The following is a 19479-nucleotide window of genomic DNA, read 5'->3' on the forward strand; positions in this document are numbered from 1 at the left end:
CTTTTACACTGAGGATCCCAGGGTGCTTTTGTTTTGGGTTTTTTGTTTTTGTTCTTTTGATCTGAACATTTGCTCCCCTTTATAATATGGTGAGAGCATTTTTTTTTATTGGAGTATAGTTGATTTACGATGTTGTGTTAGTTTCAGGTGTACAGCAAAGTGAATCAGTTATACATATACATATATCTACCTTTTTTAAGATTCTTTTGCCATATAGGTCATTACAGAGTGTTGAGCAGAGTTCCCTGTGCTATATGTATACAGTAAGTTCTCATTGGTTATCTATTTCATATATAGTAGTGTCAGTCCCAATCTCCCAATTTATTCCTCCCTCTACCCACCATATTGCCTTTTAACTTTCAGAGTAGAAGTGCTTGTGTGATGTAACCACTGTGACAATGAAGTAATCCAGTCAGTCACTTTTTCTATTTTTCTGGTTAATAAACATGTATAAAAGTATTTTGTTACTCTTTTCCAAATAAGGAGAACTTCCTTATACTTCTGACTACCAGAATGACACGTTTGTAGTATCTAATTACTGTTCCTTCCTGTGTAATTCTGTTCTGTAGCTGACTGGAAGTATCGGCATGCAGGATTAATGGCCTTATCTGCCATTGGGGAAGGATGCCACCAGCAAATGGAAGGAATTCTAAATGAGATAGTAAACTTTGTTTTGCTTTTTCTTCAAGATCCTGTAAGTACCAGTAAATATTTGATTCATAATTATTGCCTTAGTTTCACATGGGACCCTATTGCCTTTACTAATACAAAGGCACCTATTCCAGCATCCCAGAGTGAGGTATGCAGCCTGTAATGCCGTGGGACAGATGGCTACAGATTTTGCACCTGGTTTCCAAAAGAAATTCCATGAGAAGGTAAGTAATGAGTCTGCAGACACTCAAACTCTAAGAAGAGGGATGGCGTTTGAAAATGTCTGTGTGTGTGAATTCATTTCACAGGTGATTGCAGCTCTGCTGCAGACCATGGAAGACCAGGGCAATCAGCGTGTGCAGGCCCATGCCGCTGCCGCTCTCATTAACTTCACCGAAGACTGTCCCAAGTCACTGCTTATTCCATATTTAGATAATTTGGTGAAACATCTGCATTCCATCATGGTCCTTAAACTTCAAGAGGTAAGTTTCGAGATCTTTAAGCTCCCTATTTATAAAGATTAATTTAATTTGATAGGTGAGACCTGGAGAAAGAGGGACTTTTCAGAATGGCCATAAAGAATAGAAAGTTAGGAGGAAGACATTCCAGGCTGTTCTAGGTAGTATAATTCAGGCTTGACCAGAGAATGGGCCGCTCAATATTAGACTTGGTAAAGATATGGACTAAAGGTTAGGTAAAAGCAGCATGTGAATTGCCTGGAAAACAAGCCAGAGTTATTTTTGAACTCTTTAAGTTATTTATGTAAATTTGGAATTACATAAATTAATTGCTGCAAGAAACCATGAAAACGTGATTATAGGAAATTAGCACAGTAGCAACATGAGGCATAAACATAAATGGGGAAGATTTAAGGCAAGACCATCATACGATTATTGTTCAGCGAGTTTGGATGGTAATAGTGGAAATTGGAAGGAAGAGTGATTCTGAAAGATGCTTCTCAAGAAGCATTAGCAGTTTCTGCTAGTTTGAATTTAAAAAGATGAAAGAGAAAGAAGCAAAAAGTGTTGACCACTCTCCTAACCTGGGTGAGAGAAATAGAGAACATGTAAAAAAGAATATCCTTTTTGTTTTAAATATGTTGAATTCTTAAAATAAGGCCTGGCCATCCAAATAGAAGACAGTTTATAGTTTCAGCTTAAGTAAGGCAACCTAAAAACAAGTGAATGATGTCAGTGTAGCATCATGAGAGAGAGAAGATTCAGGTAAGAAGGGCAAAGATTGAAGCCCAGTTTGTTGTCAAATATAATGAAAATAAACTTCTACTCTAAAGTGAAATGAATAAAAAGGACATGCAAAATAAAAGCCGTGTAACTATTGTATTCAGCAGACATAAAGTTACTGTCAAATCGCTATATTAATACTCAGTTTCTATGCTTTAGTTCATGATGAACTGGTAACAGTTGGTAAACCACACTGTGCCTAGCACTGGTCTAAAGGAGAACAGGGAGGAAGAGAGGAAATAATGTCTCAGAAGGCAAAGAAGGGAGTTTAAAGCAAAGGATGGGTGCTCAGTGTCCAGTGACGGCAAACTAAGAACATGATATAGGAACGTGTGTATCTGAAAACAGACAGAGGTAGACAAGTTGAAGGCAGATCGGTTAGGTTAGTTAAATCAGGAATTGATGGATCAGATGTGACATCACTAGTAGGTTTGGGTAAAGGGCTGAAGTGCGAAGGGTGCCTCTGTATAATCCCCCCTCCCCTCATGGGTCCAATATGTGAGATACAGACTGAAGGAGGGAGTTGCTAAGATGGGCTGGGGAGGAGGGTAAAGTATGTGAGCAAGAGCAATGCAAAGAGAGAGTAGCCAAGGAAGAAAGACATTCCAGTGAGATCAGAGGCCAGTCATGACATTAAACACAGAGCAGATGCTGAGATACAAAAGAAGGGAGTAAGCTGACCTTTAAAAGGTGTGTTGAGGCTTGTGGTACAAGGAGAAAGAGCTCTGCCGAGAGCGGCTGTGCTTGACAAGCGGCGTGAGGAGCATCTGGAGCAGTCCAGGAGCACTGTGTTAAGGAGAGAACATCACACATAAATATAAGGAGTTCAGCGCCGTTCTTACATTTGCTGTAAGACCTACAATCTCCAGTGTGGCTGCCAGAGGGTGGGCTCAGCTTGTGGTTTCAGAAAAGCCCTCGGGAACTTTCAGGGAGTGTTTCTTCCATGTTCTCATTTGTGTGATTGTTGTGTGTCTTCCTTCTAGTTGATTCAGAAAGGCACCAAGTTAGTTTTGGAACAAGTTGTGACGTCTATCGCATCAGTTGCAGATACTGCAGAAGAAAAATTTGTCCCTTACTATGACTTATTTATGCCATCACTGAAGCACATTGTTGAGAATGCAGTTCAAAAGGAACTCAGACTTCTCAGAGGAAAAACTATTGAATGCATCAGCCTCATTGGTCTGGCTGTTGGGAAGGAAAAAGTACGTGATTTGTAGTACGTCAAATTTTTTGTTTGAATTTGGCTACGGAGGCATTGAGGGTACCAGAGGGTTTTTTCCTTCTGATAAATGGTTTTCTGGATACTTGTTTTTTTCCATCATCTTACTCTCATATTAACTTTAATTTTATATATAAATAAATTGTTGCCTTCATTTTTTCATCGCTAATATTAAGGTTTCTTATTAACTCAGTTATGCTCATGAAACCTTCTCTTATGGGTACAGTCTGTCTCCATGGAGGCTTGTGGAATTCAAGACCCATATGTTTAGTTTCACCCACTTGAACATGTGCTTGGGAACATTCCAGTTGCTTTTCTGTTAATCCAAAAAGCATTGAGTATCCCTAGAGAAATTTATATGCATATAATTCTTCAGAAAATAATTAGCAAGGACGATGGGCCAGTGTGTTTTTCTTCGTGGCTGACGTCTCAGACCTGTCAAAGCTGATTCAGAACAAGCTCCTCTGTCATCAGCCCCTCAGGTTCTGATTCTCAGAGCTTTCAATATAGAACCTTTCTGTCTGATTTCCTCCAAAACCAGCATTATTATCTTATAAACTGTGTTCTGGGAGACACTGAGAAACTAACCAATAAAACATTTTTATGTTCTGTTCTCTGCATTTTGGCTTTCAAACTATTTTTGAAACAGTTTATAGAATGGAGATTGCCAGAACTACGCAGAGAGTTAAATGAAAATCATATAGTTCTATGGAGCAACCCAAAATTGTCTTTCTGGATTTGGATTCTCTTTTTACTGCTGGAAATACATAAGCCATGGACCAAAACTTGATGCCACTAGAACTGTCTTTATACTGCAATTCATTTTGACCTTCACTGGAAAACGTATTTTTCTAGAAAAAGCACTAAGTCCATTGCAATATAGATGAACATTTTTCTATATAGTACTTTTATCTGAGGGGTTATAACCCGTGTGGGAAATGTAATAGATTTGGGGGGAAAGTTTTATTATTACACAAGAAACAAAAATTGGGTAGCAGTAGTGCCTGTCTGATGCGATATACATGAGTAATATTAGTGTCTTTTTTCCCCAAATATTTCCTTCCAGTTCATGCAAGATGCATCAGATGTGATGCAGCTATTATTGAAGACGCAGACAGACTTCAATGATATGGAAGATGATGACCCTCAGGTAAAGCAGCCCTCCCATGCGCTTGCATCCTTTTGGTCGATAGCTCAGGGTTAAATGTATTAAAAAAAGAAATCGAGTAATAGGTTTTTTGCGATAATATCAACCCGTGGTTTCAGAGACATTCTTCACTGGTTTTCCTTCTACTTGGCACACCATTTTTTCCTCGGTCCATTCCAGGCTGCTCCTCTTCTGACTAGTTTTTGGTTCCGTTGGGGTTCTGTCGTGCCAGGCTCTCTTACCTCTTCACTCTCCTTGAGCAGTGTCATCCATAGGCACGGCTTCCGTTTTCCTTCATATGATTGTGACTTCAGGTCTGTCGCTCAATTCAGGGTTCATTTGTCCAGCCCCTTAGTAGACATCACCATGTGGATGTCTCCTGGCCCTTTGCATGCCAGATGACTTCCCTCCCCTGTCAAAAGCAAAAGAAATACAGAAACCCAGCAGTTTTAGAGCATGTCATCCTCTTTTCTCTGCCTGTGAACAAGCCCTCGTTGAGTTTAGAAAGAACCCTCCCCACTCAGCCTGGCTAACTTCTGCGTGTAGTTCACGGCTGATACCAGTCTCAGTGGTGGGTACTGAGGACCCTGTAGTAAGAACGTCGTGAATGTCTGTCACGATCTTAATGGTAGTCACAGTGCTTACTGTACCATGAGCATTCAATCAGTCATCGTTGGCTTAAACTTTAACTTTACACAGCCACTCTGTAATAGTTTTCCATACTTAAAAATGCTTTTTCCAAACACTTAAAAATTTGTTTTGTTTTGTTTTCTAAATTAGGAGTGGGGAGTGCGTTTGCACATGCAGGCATGTGAAATAGACAAATACATAGATGGATGCTGGAGGGTAAAAATCACTTTTGGGTCCATGGGGATGAATTAGAACCAGATTCTCTGTAGGTAGATTAAGTCTTTGTAAACACAGTAGTAGTAGAAGAGGTGTCTTAAATGTGGACAACCCCTTACACAGAAAACTTAAACAGCTAGGAGAAAGGGGTATTTAGTGTTTAATGAATGGAACTTTAGGCAGTAGGCAAAGTCAGGTAAGTTCCTGCCTTCAAGAAAATTAGTGCTTAGGGGTTGATATGTTTAAGTGGGCTTTGTTAAATGATTCAGACGCTGTTAGAGGAAACTATATATTTTGAAATATGTAGTTTCTTGAAAGTAGGAAAAGATAAGACAGGGTCCTGGGCTCTTTTGCCTCAGCTGTTGTCTGTATCCTAGTGTAGAAGTTCACAGTGATTTTCCATGGTTTCTGAACATTTTAAGTATGTGACCTTAGAAAATGCACTTATTGCTTAAAGAGCCATGAATGTAAAAACACCGTTTCCATGAAACGGGGAAGGGGCTTTCTTTATGTCTTATTTATCCATTTTTTATTAAAAATCAGTTTTAATTTAATTTTAAATTTTTCTCCCCAGATCTCTTACATGATCTCAGCATGGGCCAGAATGTGCAAAATCCTTGGAAAAGAATTTCAGCAGTACCTTCCAGTGGTTATGGGACCTTTAATGAAGACAGCTTCAATTAAGCCTGAAGTAGCCCTTTTAGATAGTAGGTGTTTTCATGAGGACATGGCAGTTGTAGAATTTCTCTTTGTTACCATTTTTTAACATGAATTTGCTTGCTTCTTTGTTAATAGCCCAAGACATGGAGAACATGAGTGATGATGATGGTTGGGAATTTGTGAACCTTGGAGATCAGCAAAGTTTTGGTATTAAAACTGCAGGACTGGAAGAAAAGTCAACTGCTTGTCAGATGCTGGTAATTATAATGTTTACTGAACTTTGTTTTACAATTTCTCATAATGAATACATATAATGTATATGTATATATTTCATTATATATATACTTATGTATATTATATGTATGTATTTCATAGGAGTGCTTTTCACAGATGCTGAAGAAGTTATTTTGAAGGGCCAGGAATGTATTCTTTAATAAATAAAATATAGAAACCTTTAGACCCAACATTTCCACTTATGGATTTCCATCCTAAAGAAATGTGGATAAAACCTCTCATTACCAGTGCTGTTTTTAACAACAACAACAAAAATGAATATCCCAAATAACTATTGTTAGGAAGATGACCAGTAATTACTGTGCCTTGGAGTATTACACAGCCATTACAAAGCTACCTGAGGGGGAAGGATTTTTGCCTGTTTTGTGTTTAGTGTATAGTAAGTGGCTAAGGAATATTTTTGAATGAACAGAAATCTGCTCACAGTATTAAAGATGAAGTTGGTATGATTTCATTGTATTTAAAAAATAGACATGGTAGGAAAATCAAAATGTTTACGGTGATTATTTCTTGTGGTATTATGAGGTCTATGTATGTTCTCTTTGAGTTTCCTTTTTTAAACCTTCACGAGCATGTGTTGTAGACAGCGAGAGTTTTTGTTTTTGTTTTTTTTACAAATAGAGTTAAGAGATTTTGGTAACATTGTAAATCAACTAAACTTCAATAAAAAAGTATTTTAAAAAGAGATTATGGTGTATTACAAATCTAGCAGTTAAGTAAGCCTAAATAAAAGTTAATGGCTTAAATTTTATTTTGTATTAGTAAAGTATTGTGTTTTCTAATTCATTTAAACATATTTCTTGAACTTATCCTTATCAGTACTTAATTACCTATAATTTATAAACAATTTGGATTTTCTGTAGTATCGCTCAACTTGAGAACAAATATAAATGTAACATCTTCTACAAAATTACCAGCTCTTTTCATGTAGTGAAAGAGAATAAAGAAACAATTATTTTAAGAACAATTTTTTCTGTTTCACTGTGGAAATGATTCTTTTAAAATTCAGAATAGCATAAGCCTGTTTGCTGCAGATTTACAGAAGTGATGTGCTGTGATTACATTTTCAGTTTTTTTTAATTTTAGGTTGCCTTAATTAAGTGGCCTCTTTTGTTTGAAGTATTTTCAGAGTGCTGAAACTTTTGCTAAATTCTCCCCCCCACAAGATAAGATATGAAGTATTCCCCCCTTCGAATGACAATATATACTACAGTCGCTTCATGGTCCTTTCCCATTTTACAATTCCCTTTAGTTAAAAGACTAATTTCACAGTCCTGCATACAGCTCTAAATGTAGTTAGCTCTAGTTAGGATATAACATTCTGTGGTCCTCATGGTTTTGCAGTTTGTTAATAAATATTAATACATCAGAATTAACATGGGTCTTGTTTTCTCTTCAAATACTTTGGTTTCAGGTTTGCTATGCTAAGGAATTAAAAGAAGGCTTTGTGGAGTACACGGAACAGGTTGTGAAACTCATGGTGCCTCTACTGAAATTTTATTTCCATGATGATATCCTATAACTTTTGAACAGAAGGCATTTCTAGATTGACTTAAATTGTAGGCTGTTGAAGTATTAGACTTTGTGCTAACTGAAGTAAGCATACATCACCAGTATTCTGTTTGCACTGACAGTGGTTTCAGGTTATAAACTTGGTTCTTTGCAAGTGCCTTTGTTTCACTTGTGCCAAAAACATGAAAAAGAAAATGTCAGCTATCCTCTAGTTGACAGTTCTCTGTGGAGCACTGAAGAGCTTTAAGGTTTGTTATTTTATTAGCAAATGTTTATGGTTGTGTATAATTGCTGCTTTTCCCAAATATCTTTTGGTGATGTTAAGCAAGACCTTTTAACACGTTAGAGACCATCTTATAGTACTTAACTTTCTATATAGCTCGTTTCAAATGTGGATAATACCTCTGGAGAGAAATGTCTCATAGTAAATCTGTGTGAAACAGTTTTCCTCCTCAATGTAATTGTAGTTGTAATTAACATATATAGGTAGGTTTTTATGCCATTTCGTGCACGCACACACACTTTCGTAAATGGGTTTAAAAAAAATGACAGCCCAATGGAATGGTAGAGCCTGGACCCAAACCCAGATCTGTCTGGCTCCAGAGCCACTTGGTTGTAGTTCTTCATGCAGTATCCTGCAGCGGCATCCTTTACAGAAGATGGCTTTTGCCCAGCAGACTTCCCATAATGCCTGAAGACAGAGCAGAAGTATTTTTAAGAGGAAGTCCCAAGACCTTATTTTAGAAATTGTGTTAGATAGGGAGAGGTACCTCATCTTTATCGAAAACTGAAGAGGCTGATTCAGGAAGAGATCCTCAGTAGTTTTCTTTAGTAAAGTCATTGCTTCAGTTGCATTTGTTAGAAACATGCATTACCTCAAATGTGGGGATAGGTACATTCTGAGACATACTGTGAGAGTCCCAGGTCCTCCCTCAGTCATTTTTACGTTGAGGGGTTACATTTGAGCCTTCATTCCTGTTATATTGTAGGTGATGGAAAAGACAGGAGGTATGTCTTGGGGACAGGGGGACTTCTGTTTTTATACACAGGTTGTATTCAACACAAGCTCTTGGAGAGTGGTCTTGGATAAACAGAAGTTGCCTAGCGCTCCATGATCTTCGGGGTAGTGAATACACTAACTGTAACCTAAGGACAGTGGGTACGTTTCCTTAACGCTAAAACGTGTTCGAGTGGCAGCAGCAGAATCCATGCCTCTTCTCCTGGAATGTGCGAGAGTCCGTGGTCCTGAGTACCTCACACAGATGTGGCATTTTATGTGTGATGCTCTAATCAAGGCCATTGGCACAGAACCAGATTCAGACGTCCTCTCAGAAATAATGCACTCTTTTGCAAAGGTAAGTATTTTTCTCTTCAGAAATATGTATAAGATTGTGTGTTCATTTATTAGTCTTGCTAAATAAATGGGGGGATTTTTTTTTATGCTGTAACAAAATTTTCTTTTTCTATCAAAAATGTTTAATATTGGGGCTTCCCTGGTGGCGCAGTGGTTGAGATTCTGCCTGCCGATGCAGGGGACGTGGGTTCGTGCCCTGGCCCGGGAAGATCCCACATGCCGCGGAGCGGCTGGGCCCGTGAGCCATGGCTGCTTAGCCTGCGCGTCCGGAGCCTGTGCTCCGCAACGGGAGAGGCCACAACAGTGAGAGGCCCACATACCGCCCAAAAAAAAAAAATGTTTAATATTTCGGTGCTTTCACTCTTTTTGTTTTTCTTTCAAGAGTAGCTCTTCTTGTATTCTGGTCTTCATTAGTTTCCATCATCATTACCTGTTAATCCAACTACAGAAACTGGCTGTCATCATCCAAGTCATGTCTAGTTTTTGTCCTGTTCTCTCTCCCCTAAATCCCCTTCTGTTTTTTGCCGTATCTCTTCTTTTTGCTATTGAAATAGCCTCACCTGGTCTATTCCAGAAGCCATTCCTTCTTTTCCTCATAGTTCATTTGCCTTTCCTCAAGCATTAACTTGCTCTTTGAGTCACTCTCCTTCCCATATTCTTGGTCATTTCCATTGCTCACAGCTCCATAGCTTGCTCCACAGTTTGGTTTAAAAATTCTTTATTTGTCCCCATTTACACTCCTGAAGTTCAAATTTTATTTTTCCAAAGACTGCATGCTTCCATGTCTTTGCCTGTATCATTTCCTCCGCCTGTAATGCAAGCATAGCCTTTCTCCAGCACCATCTTTGTACAGAGTATGCATGTAGTAACTGAGCTCCTTAGAAGCTGGTCTTTTCCATCTTTGAATCCGCAGCATCCACCATAATTCCTGGCACTTAAGACGTGCTCAGGACATGTTTAAAGGAAAAATATTTTAAATTTTTTTCTCTTTAAAATACTGGCATCGTAGCAAATACAAACCAAGTGGATTTACTCATTTAATCATTAATCTTCCAGGGTACTGAGTTAGGTTAATTTTTCTCACACCTCCGTCTGATTTTTTTTTTTTTTTTTTTTTTTTTTTTTTTGGCTGCTTTGGGTCATTGTTGCTGCGCACAGGCTTTCTCTAGTTGCGGCAAGTGGGGGCTACTCTTCGTTGCGGTGCGCGGGCTTCTCATTGCGGTGGCTTCTCTTGTTGCGGAGCACGTGCTCTAGGCGCACGGGCTTCAGTAGCTGTGGCTTGTGGGCTCTAGAGCGCAGGCTCAGTAGTTGTGGTGCACGGGCTTAGATACTCCGCAGCATGTGGGATCTTCCTGGACCAGGGCTCGAACCCGGTCCCCTGTATTGGCAGGTTCTTAACCAGTGGTTCTTAACCACTGTGCCACCAGGGAAGTCCCTCCATCTGATTCTTAATGGAGTTTAACTTTTGACTCCAAAAACACTTAAATCTTACGAGTTGCTTGCTTTCCTCAACCTCGTTTTAGTGCATTGAAGTCATGGGAGATGGATGCCTTAATAATGAACACTTTGAAGAGTTGGGAGGTATATTGAAAGCTAAACTTGAAGAACATTTTAAAAATCAAGAATTGCGGCAAGGTAAGTTTTCCATGCTTTTATTTCTGAATGTAATCCTTGACCATTTTGGCGACCATTTAAAGACATTTATTTGGGTGTGTTTTAGTTAAAAGACAAGATGAAGACTATGATGAACAGGTGGAAGAATCACTACAAGATGAGGTAAATTATTCCATTTAGAACTTAATTTACACGACCATTTGCATCTGGAAGATAATGCTTAAGTTTCTGATTCATCTGACTTCTCATAAGATGTACTTCTTATTAATCTTTAGTAGAAAAATCTGACATGTATTTCATTTATTAATCTAGAGAATAAGTAATTTGAAATTAGCTGATTTGTGTTTTGGATGCTTTGTGTGCATTTTGTTGCAATGACCTCACATATGAAAGCACTTTGGAGTTCACCTCGTGTTTTCTTCTACACTCTCACAACAATCTTGTATATTTGGTGGTGCTTTCACCATTTTAAAGATGAGTGAACTCAAACTCAGATGTTGAATGACTTCTACAGCCACAGTGTTGACAATCTCATGCTTAAGGCCAGATCTTTCTATAACGCCAGCTGTCTTTCCACTGGACCACAGAATTGTGCAAATTTCCTCATAAATAATACGCATGCAGTGGTTGACATAATTCTTCACATTGTTACTCAGTTCTCTCACCATCAAACCACTTGATGCCATCAGACATATTTCAGCTGTGTGTTTAGGGTCTGTCACGGGGCCATCTGGTGGACCGGTGCTGACATGTGCAAGTCATCCCAGTCCTCTGCAGGGTGCTCACACGCCAACACACACGTTGTTCCCAGGGATGTAAATAACTGACCCCGCATCTCCCCACCATCCTGCTCCAAAACCAGAAACATTCTTGCAGAAAACAAAAAAATAGTAAAGTAAAATCCCTTTTATTTCAGATCTTTGAGATTTGGGTTAATTTTTCAACTGTATATTTTAAATATATTCCAAGAAAAGTATTTGCAATAAGTGCAATACTTACCACACTCCTTCCTTTCTTTCCATAGCCAGACAAGAGACATCACTGGGGTAACCTCAGTCTCTTGACTCTTGCTATGCCCTTAAGAAAGTGAAGAGAAATTTAATTTTGTACTTTTCTTATGTTTGTTATAATAAATGTTACTGTTAATAATAGCAGGGATACTTTTTAAATACATACGGGTTTGTATGTGTTTGTTTTTTTTAGGATGATAATGATGTTTATATTCTGACCAAAGTGTCAGACATTTTACACTCAATATTCAGTAGCTACAAGGAAAAAGTGTTACCATGGTTTGAACAGCTGCTTCCGTTAATTGTCAACCTAATTGTAAGTGTTACCTCTTTTTGACAATTATTTTAGATAGTTGACCTGGAAATCTTTCCTTACGCATTTGAAAACTTACACTTTCAAGTCAGAATGGATCGTAGAAATCATGGTTTCCACTGTACCTTTTTAATTTACCAAGTTTATTGCATTGCCCTGGATATTTTCTCCTTCAGTATATGCTTGAAGTTTACTAATTAGGTTTTCCATAGTTCAACTAATTTATAATACAGTCTGAAGGCATAGAACTGATTTTTTTAATTTCAGATTATCTATACCCTGCTAAATTAACAAATGGAAACAAAATGGTTGCAGGTTTTTGTTTTTGTTTTTCAGTAGACACTAGAAAATTCCGTTTTCATCCTTACTGTGTACCACCAGCAATCATAGATTCTGGATGATAGCCTTATATATTCAATTTTTTAAATGTATTATAAATTATAAGCAGTCATCAGATATTTATGGTTCTTTTTGGCTTTCAATTTTGTGTTTTATGATATTTAGTACTGCAGTATCTTTTAAATGATTTAGGCACATATGACATCCTGTTGAATCAGTACTATAAAGTGAAATCTTTGCAGCTTTTACTATTGTTGTTTTTTTTAAATATAGCATTGCCATTATCTTTTTTGTAAAGTAAATGTATATACATAGCTGCTGCTGTCAGTTATTCCTGATACTGGGTAATGTCAGGTTGTGGAATTCTGTAACAAATCACCCAAGTCTTTTAAACCTATACTTTATTAAATCTGTGTAGTACTTTGAGGGCTGTTATTCACAAGAACTGATTGTTACTATGTTGTTTTTCATTACCTATATCAGGAATATGCATGTAAGATGACAGCCTGTAGTAAATAAGTGTTTCTTTACAATCTTTTGTTGTTGTTGTTCCATTAGTTCATGTCTTTTATAAACTAATACACAGTGACTTGTCTTCTGGTTTGTTGAAACAATAGGTCAGACAACATTTGCCACAGTAATGTCTGTCAAAGTGGCTGGCCGTAAAAACTCCAGCACCACATTCATCTGAATAGTCAAAGCTTAAAAGAGTATCTCTTTTGTAGTGTCTGCATAGACCGTGGCCAGATAGACAGTGGGGCTTGTGCATCTTTGATGATGTCATAGAACACTGTAGTCCAGCCTCATTTAAATATGCAGAATATTTCATAAGGCCAATGCTCCAGTACACCTGTGACGGCAGCCCAGAAGTCAGGCAAGCAGCTGCGTATGGCCTGGGGGTCATGGCACAGTACGGCGGAGACAACTATCGTCCTTTTTGTACAGGTACTTTTGTTTGTTACGTTATGTGCGTCTCATCCCGGGCATCCCTGTTACCCCTGCCTTGCTTCCCCCCCCGCACACCGCCCGCCCCGGCAAGCATGCACTGCTTCGTTCTCTTTTCCTTTTTCAAACACCTTACTGTAGCACTTAGGAGTTCACCACCCTCGTGCTCGTAGAAATGGAAGTGAAATCTGGGTGGGACCACAGCCTTCTCACCTGAGTCCCAGGGTACAGTCCACTTGGGGCTTGGAGGGCATACTTTTAAAACATGCTGGCATCCCTGTATGTTCAGCACGGGAGTATAGCTGGGCGGCTTTCAGAAGCTGCGGTACACCGAGGTGATCAGGGGTGTGAATCCGGAGGCTGCTACGTCCTGGGCCGAGAGATGAGTGGAGTGCAGGTGCTCCTGAGCACGCCAGGGCAACCCCCCTTTCCCCGTGCCTGGTTCTGTAGTCACAAAAACAAACATTTCTTGCACTTGAACATTGCCTCGCTATAATTCATACCTGGACCAGAGATAAGAAATATTTATGGGCATTTGCATGAAAATGTGAGACTTTAAATGACTTTTTTTCAAATGCTTATTTTAGAAGCACTCCCACTACTGGTAAGAGTTATTCAGTCTGCTGATTCTAAGACCAAAGAAAATATCAATGCTACAGAGAACTGCATCTCGGCAGTAGGGAAAATTATGAAGTTCAAGCCTGATTGTGTGAACGTTGAAGAAGTCCTCCCACATTGGCTGTCTTGGCTTCCATTACATGAGGATAAAGAAGAAGCTGTTCAGACTTTCAGTTATCTTTGCGACCTGATTGAAAGGTGAGGAACGGGACAGGTAGGCCTTATTTCCTTCCCTTCACGTAACACAGTGCTTCCTGTGCACAGCTTCCAGGTGTATAGGTTATAATAGTGCTGCCTTTATAAATCAGGTTAAGAAGCCGTGTCACAGTTAAGAGTGCCGTATAAGCACATCTAATTTTGAGTTATTCTTTATGGAACTCAGTTCAACAGATCATTATAGAATGTGATGTTCAAGGAAGGTTCTGTTCTGTCTCCCGCCCCACTCATTCATTCATCCATTCACTCACTAGCTTTACTGAGGTATAATTGACATACCATTCATTAGTAGAATGGGGTCAAAGAACATTGTTAGTACTATTATTTGACCCTCTGAAATACTAGTGTTTTCCTTTGGATTAAAAAATCAGTGGTATAAGGGAAATATACCAGACGGGCAGTCAGGATCTGGCCCCAGGCCTCTGTCATTCATAGTGTTATTTTGTGCCTGTGAGTATAGCTAAGAATTGCAACCACCTTAGAGGTTATAGAAGCTATCAAGTCAAAGGCGTGTTCATTGGTGGTCTGTTTTTCTAAGTCCAGGTTCCCCTAGGTACTGGATCTGGGCTCTGGCACTATTAATTATTCCTTTTAGTTCATAAATAAATCCAAGGGCTACAACCACTCATCTCCTGGAGTTTGTAGAAACAGGCCAATGGCTATATTCCTTCATGCCTGTCTAAGTTCTCGTTCATACAAATACTGGGAGACTTCACAGGGAGGACAGTATCACTAAGGAACATAGTAGCCGTCCTGGAGACCCCTTACCTGTGCCTGCCTCTGCAGTGACCAGTCCTCCATCACGCTCTTTAATCATCTCCCTTGGACGTGACTACTCTGGAATTTTCTTAATGAAAAAGACTGGAATTCTATTTAGATTCACTGTTAGGTTTCTTTCCATTAAACTTGACTGCAGCTTATTTCCCGGCTTACATTTAGAATGCCTGTATTATCTTTTTGAACTTCAGATTTATTTTAGAAACCATTTTGCAGTGTCTAAATAAAATTTGTGTTAAGGAACTGTTCTTAGTAATATCTTGGTTTTTTTTTAACATATATATATGTATATATGTATATATGTATATATGTATAAAATTTACATGGGAAGAAACTGAAAAGCTAATAAGTAAAATTAGCTGGTTTTCCTCCTACTGAATTTATTATTTTTTTTTTTTTTTCTTTTTGCGGTATGCGGGCCTCTCACTGTTGTGGCCTCTCCCGTTGCGGAGCACAGGCTCCGGATGCGCAGGCCCAGCGGCCATGGCTCACGGGCCCAGCCGCTCCGCGGCATATGGGATCCTCCCAGACCGGGGCACGAACCCGTATCCCCTGCATCGGCAGGCGGACTCTCAACCACTGCGCCACCAGGGAGGCCCCCTCCTACTGAATTTAAAAGGCAGTTGATTTTAGTGAGTGCATAATCATTGTATAAAGACCTAATAACAAAATTCAGTGTTGGAGGAAAGGTGTAGAAAAGTATGAGCGCTTCAGTGATTTCCTATTATAATTTTCATTTACAGTGGTTTTCTTCTCTTTCTTTTTTCAGTAATCACCCAATCGTTCTTGGCCCTAACAATACCAATCTGCCCAAAATATTCAGTATAATTGCAGAAGGAGAAATGCATGAGGCAATTAAACATGAAGATCCCTGTGCCAAACGTCTGGCTAATGTAGTTCGCCAAGTACAGGTAAGCTGGTTTGGTTAAACTGGGGAAGAAGAACTAAAAAATTACTTGGTTTTGGCTTTTTTTTCATATTCTTCTCTATTAGAGGAAGGAAATAGAAATCCAACTAGCTAAGGAAATTTCATGTTTATATTCTCTTGTCATCAAGCCTCAAATGGATTATACTTATTATAGTCTACCCATATATTCTCATTATTTATTTAAACTAAAACTTGTATCTTAAGTCTGAGACTAGCACATACTCATTATGTAGAAGTTTTTCTGCATATCTGTGAAGAAAAAAAGATGAGATTTTAATAGTAATAAAACTGTCAGCTACCAATGACTTTTCCTACCTAAATTCATGTGTATAGATTACTTGAACATGTCACCTAAAGTGTAGCTTTATCAATGCAAAAATGAGAAAACTTACTGTAAATGAAATAAACTTTGTAGGAATGAAAAGATTTCTTGCTTTCACAATGATGTTCAGGTATTTTGGCATTATTTCAGTCTACCTAATGCTGATGATTGAAATACTTCCCAGTGACCATTTTCGCCGAATCTAAATGTGTGACGATGTTCTTTCCCTAGACTTCTGGAGGACTGTGGACTGAATGCATAGCGCAGCTCAGTCCCGAGCAGCAGGCAGCCATACAGGAGCTCCTGAACTCTGCCTGAAGGGCCTTAATTATCACCACCAGAAAACTAACTCCAAATAAACGTTTACCCTTTTGTTTAGGTTTCTTTGTTTTGTTTTTGAGCAAAAGAGAACGGTAGAGTTGTGTGTGGGCCATTCTTCTGCAAAGCCACAACAGCAGGAAGAGAAGCCCTGGGTTTCGGGATGGTGTTTAAGTGGATTTCTCCCACACCACTGAGGAAGTCCCATGAGCCCTGCAGTAGCACTGAAGAGTATTTTTCTATTGGTATAACCCACCCATGTGAAGGTGAAAGGGAAATTAAGTTTTCTCACTAGATATAAGGAGATTTAAGACAAAACAGCTTTAAGATCAGTTCCTCAGCGTTAGATGTGTGTTAAAACAAGTTGCTGTACACCTAGTGTTAATTCTATTCATTGGAGTGTGAGTCTCTGTACGGTAGAAAGAAGCCTTTTACCCAGCAAACTAGTAGATCCAAAAATTGAAAAAAAGCTGAAGACAAAAACAACAAGCATGAAGATGTTATTTTATGTCACTTTCGATTCTTTTCCCCAAAAGGCTTATGCAGTGACTCAGTTTGGAAAGCTTTTCAGCTTCCAGCCCTTGAATGTGAAGTGTCGTTGGCATGTCTGGCAGTAGTCTCATTCACTCCTCAATAAACAACGTTGAAATACGAAAGAAGTTTGTGTAAAACTTTAGTACTGTCTGGCTTTGATTCATTTAATGTTTTTAATATAAGAATAATCTAGTATTTTTTAAAGTAATAAGGATGGCTCTGAATTTTGTTTCCCCCTGATATTTTCCTCGTGCAATTCAAAGTTAAAAGCATCTAGTTTTTACCATCTTCCACTTTAATTTAAGCTAAGTTATGATACACCTACTCTGTTCACAATTGGTGTGCAAACTTCAGTCGTTTTAAAGCTAGCATTGTTCCTGTTAGAAAAAAAAATATTTGGCTTAGTATTTTTATTGCAAATTGTAATTGCTATGGAGCCACACGCAACTTTTAAACTTTTAATTTTATGATAAGTATTATGGCTAAAATTATTTACTGATAAATTCAGTAAGATGTGTGAATGTGTTTTTCTTTATGTATTAACTCATAGCAGTAAATGACTTGCTGTTGTTTCTTTAAATAATTTTTCTAAGAGGTCTTATTAGATTTCTGTTGAAACTCCAGTGTTAACATTTTTATAGTTTGTACTGAATTTAACCGTGATACAAAAATGAATTTTATGCCTAGATCAGAATTTAAAATTAAAGGTTTTTTCTTTAAATGATTTGCATTACTTTATTAAAACTAAATCTGAAATGGAATGGAAAGTAGAATAAATTGTATTAAGGTGGTTTGGTTGGGGGCAGATTCCCCTCACATATATTTTGTTTCCGGCCCAGAAGCTTTGGTATCTCGCAGGACAAACACCATGTTGAGTGACTTCTCTAGTAAGATCATTGCTTTCAGTGGGTACCTGTGTGACTCTCAACATGTGTGGGGAAATTTGAACCTACTTTATATCCTGTCTTCCTGTCAGAGTAAAAATGTGGTAGTTCAACCCCTCTTCCTGAGGGTACTTCCTGAGATAGAATGCTGTTTGGAAATGCCATTCGTGTACTGATGCCAAACCACTGGAGCAACTCAGGTTTGCTTTTTTTTAATTTATTACACTACTTAAAATGTTAAAAATGTGGTGTGCTCACCTAAGTTGAGATGGAAGTATGGTCAGAAGATGGGTACATGGTTTTCGGAGAGTCTCGTGTTTGCAGAGCACACTGTCCTAAGCACTTAAGGCATATGGCAAAGAACCTCGCAGCTTCAAGTTTAAACGTTAGTGGGGAAAGTCAGAAGATGTACCCATCAAAGGGGTCTAAGGTCCCTGAAAGAATCAATTGCAGACTGACTACATCCTTCTGGATAGAAGTAGGAAAACAAGTAATTGGAGTTGAATCAAGTTAATCAGGGAAGGTCAGTTTTAAAGACTTGATGTGACATGATCCTGAAACTCATAACTGATTGTAACACGAACTAACAATTCTTTGGAATTATCTGGGGTGACATTTTTAATACCTCATTTTGTCTATACAGGATGAAAATTCATGTTTTTTTCTTTTGTACCAAATTTAGTGGCCTAGTGACCTTGCATGTCAGCCAGTAATTATATATTAATGAATCCGAGCTATTTCTGGAGGAAAAAAACTTGGGTGGCCCTTAAATTTTCTGGTTATTTTGTGACATAGAGGGTTAAGTTATGTGCACAAGTGTCAGAAGTTTTTAGCATAACTCATTTGGAATAGTTTTTTAACGCTAAATCTAAAGAAAAGCAAAATTGTCTTAAAGCTAGTTTGACACTTCTGTAATGAGAGGCAACTTTATCGTAACTCTGTAGCTGTAGTTTGACTAACAAAACCGTGAGTAAATGCATAAGCAGATAAACATTCTCCACGTACCTGGTCTCATAATAGCTAGCTAAAGAGCTAACTAAATGATGTACTTAGTAATTAGTATTGCTGCATTCTGCCTACGAGTATTGCATCAAACAGTCTGGCTCTGAGCTTGTTCCATGGAAATCACTTTGTACCTCTTATCCCTCTGCCTCAAAGGATTGATAGCCAAAATCTACCATCTTTCATTTTCTTAGTCCCAGAAGTATGAAGGTTTAGAAGAAAGTGAATTACCTGCAAGGAGTGGGCTTGGATTATTACTTCCAACACTTGAACTTCTGACCAGGTGACGGGGAGGTGGGCGGTTAACTCTAAAACCATCCTGGACTGACTCTCTCCCCCCACTTTTTTTTTTTCTCACACAATCTGTAATCCTGACCGTCATTTGCTAGACAATACTTTGGCATATTATATTTTCTATGTATGTTGTATATTTGAGTGGATGAACACAAACACTTTGAAGATAAATTATAGCTCAGTTACTCATTTCTAAGAAATGAACCCCAAAGCAGTGTGATAAGTTCTTAGGTAAAACTCCACAAAAAAATGTTTTTTTTAAAATTCCAGTTAGAGTAGCAGAATATAATTCTGAAATGTGTGTCAGTGATTCCTTGTATGGTTCTTGGTCTCTTATACATGTCTGCCCTCTTAAGTAGCATTCAGATTGTAATGGAAATCAAGTCCGGTGCCATTTGCTATAGATTAAAAATTAGTTCCCCTGCTTCTCTTAGAGGTTTG

The 19479-nt window shown here is 38.4% G+C and overlaps 1 protein-coding gene across 1 annotated transcript in view; it reads left to right on the top strand.

Annotated features, from left to right (window-relative positions):
• Positions 1-16384, top strand: part of IPO5 (importin 5) — a 40433-nt gene extending 24049 nt beyond the window's left edge. Inside the window, exons 11-26 of the mRNA XM_060079709.1 lie at positions 570-694; positions 786-875; positions 960-1133; positions 2876-3094; positions 4178-4261; positions 5679-5811; positions 5900-6021; positions 7473-7569; positions 8753-8925; positions 10448-10559; positions 10645-10700; positions 11742-11864; positions 12926-13145; positions 13733-13961; positions 15526-15667; positions 16238-16384. Of these exons, the coding sequence (XP_059935692.1) occupies positions 570-694; positions 786-875; positions 960-1133; positions 2876-3094; positions 4178-4261; positions 5679-5811; positions 5900-6021; positions 7473-7569; positions 8753-8925; positions 10448-10559; positions 10645-10700; positions 11742-11864; positions 12926-13145; positions 13733-13961; positions 15526-15667; positions 16238-16324 (2186 nt within the window). The 3' untranslated portion in view covers positions 16325-16384. The remainder of the gene's footprint in view (positions 1-569; positions 695-785; positions 876-959; positions 1134-2875; positions 3095-4177; positions 4262-5678; positions 5812-5899; positions 6022-7472; positions 7570-8752; positions 8926-10447; positions 10560-10644; positions 10701-11741; positions 11865-12925; positions 13146-13732; positions 13962-15525; positions 15668-16237) is intronic.
• The last annotated feature ends 3095 nt before the right edge of the window (positions 16385-19479 follow it).

This window comes from Mesoplodon densirostris, chromosome 17 (assembly GCF_025265405.1).
Source record: "Mesoplodon densirostris isolate mMesDen1 chromosome 17, mMesDen1 primary haplotype, whole genome shotgun sequence".
Classification (NCBI taxonomy): Eukaryota; Metazoa; Chordata; class Mammalia; order Artiodactyla; family Ziphiidae; genus Mesoplodon; species Mesoplodon densirostris.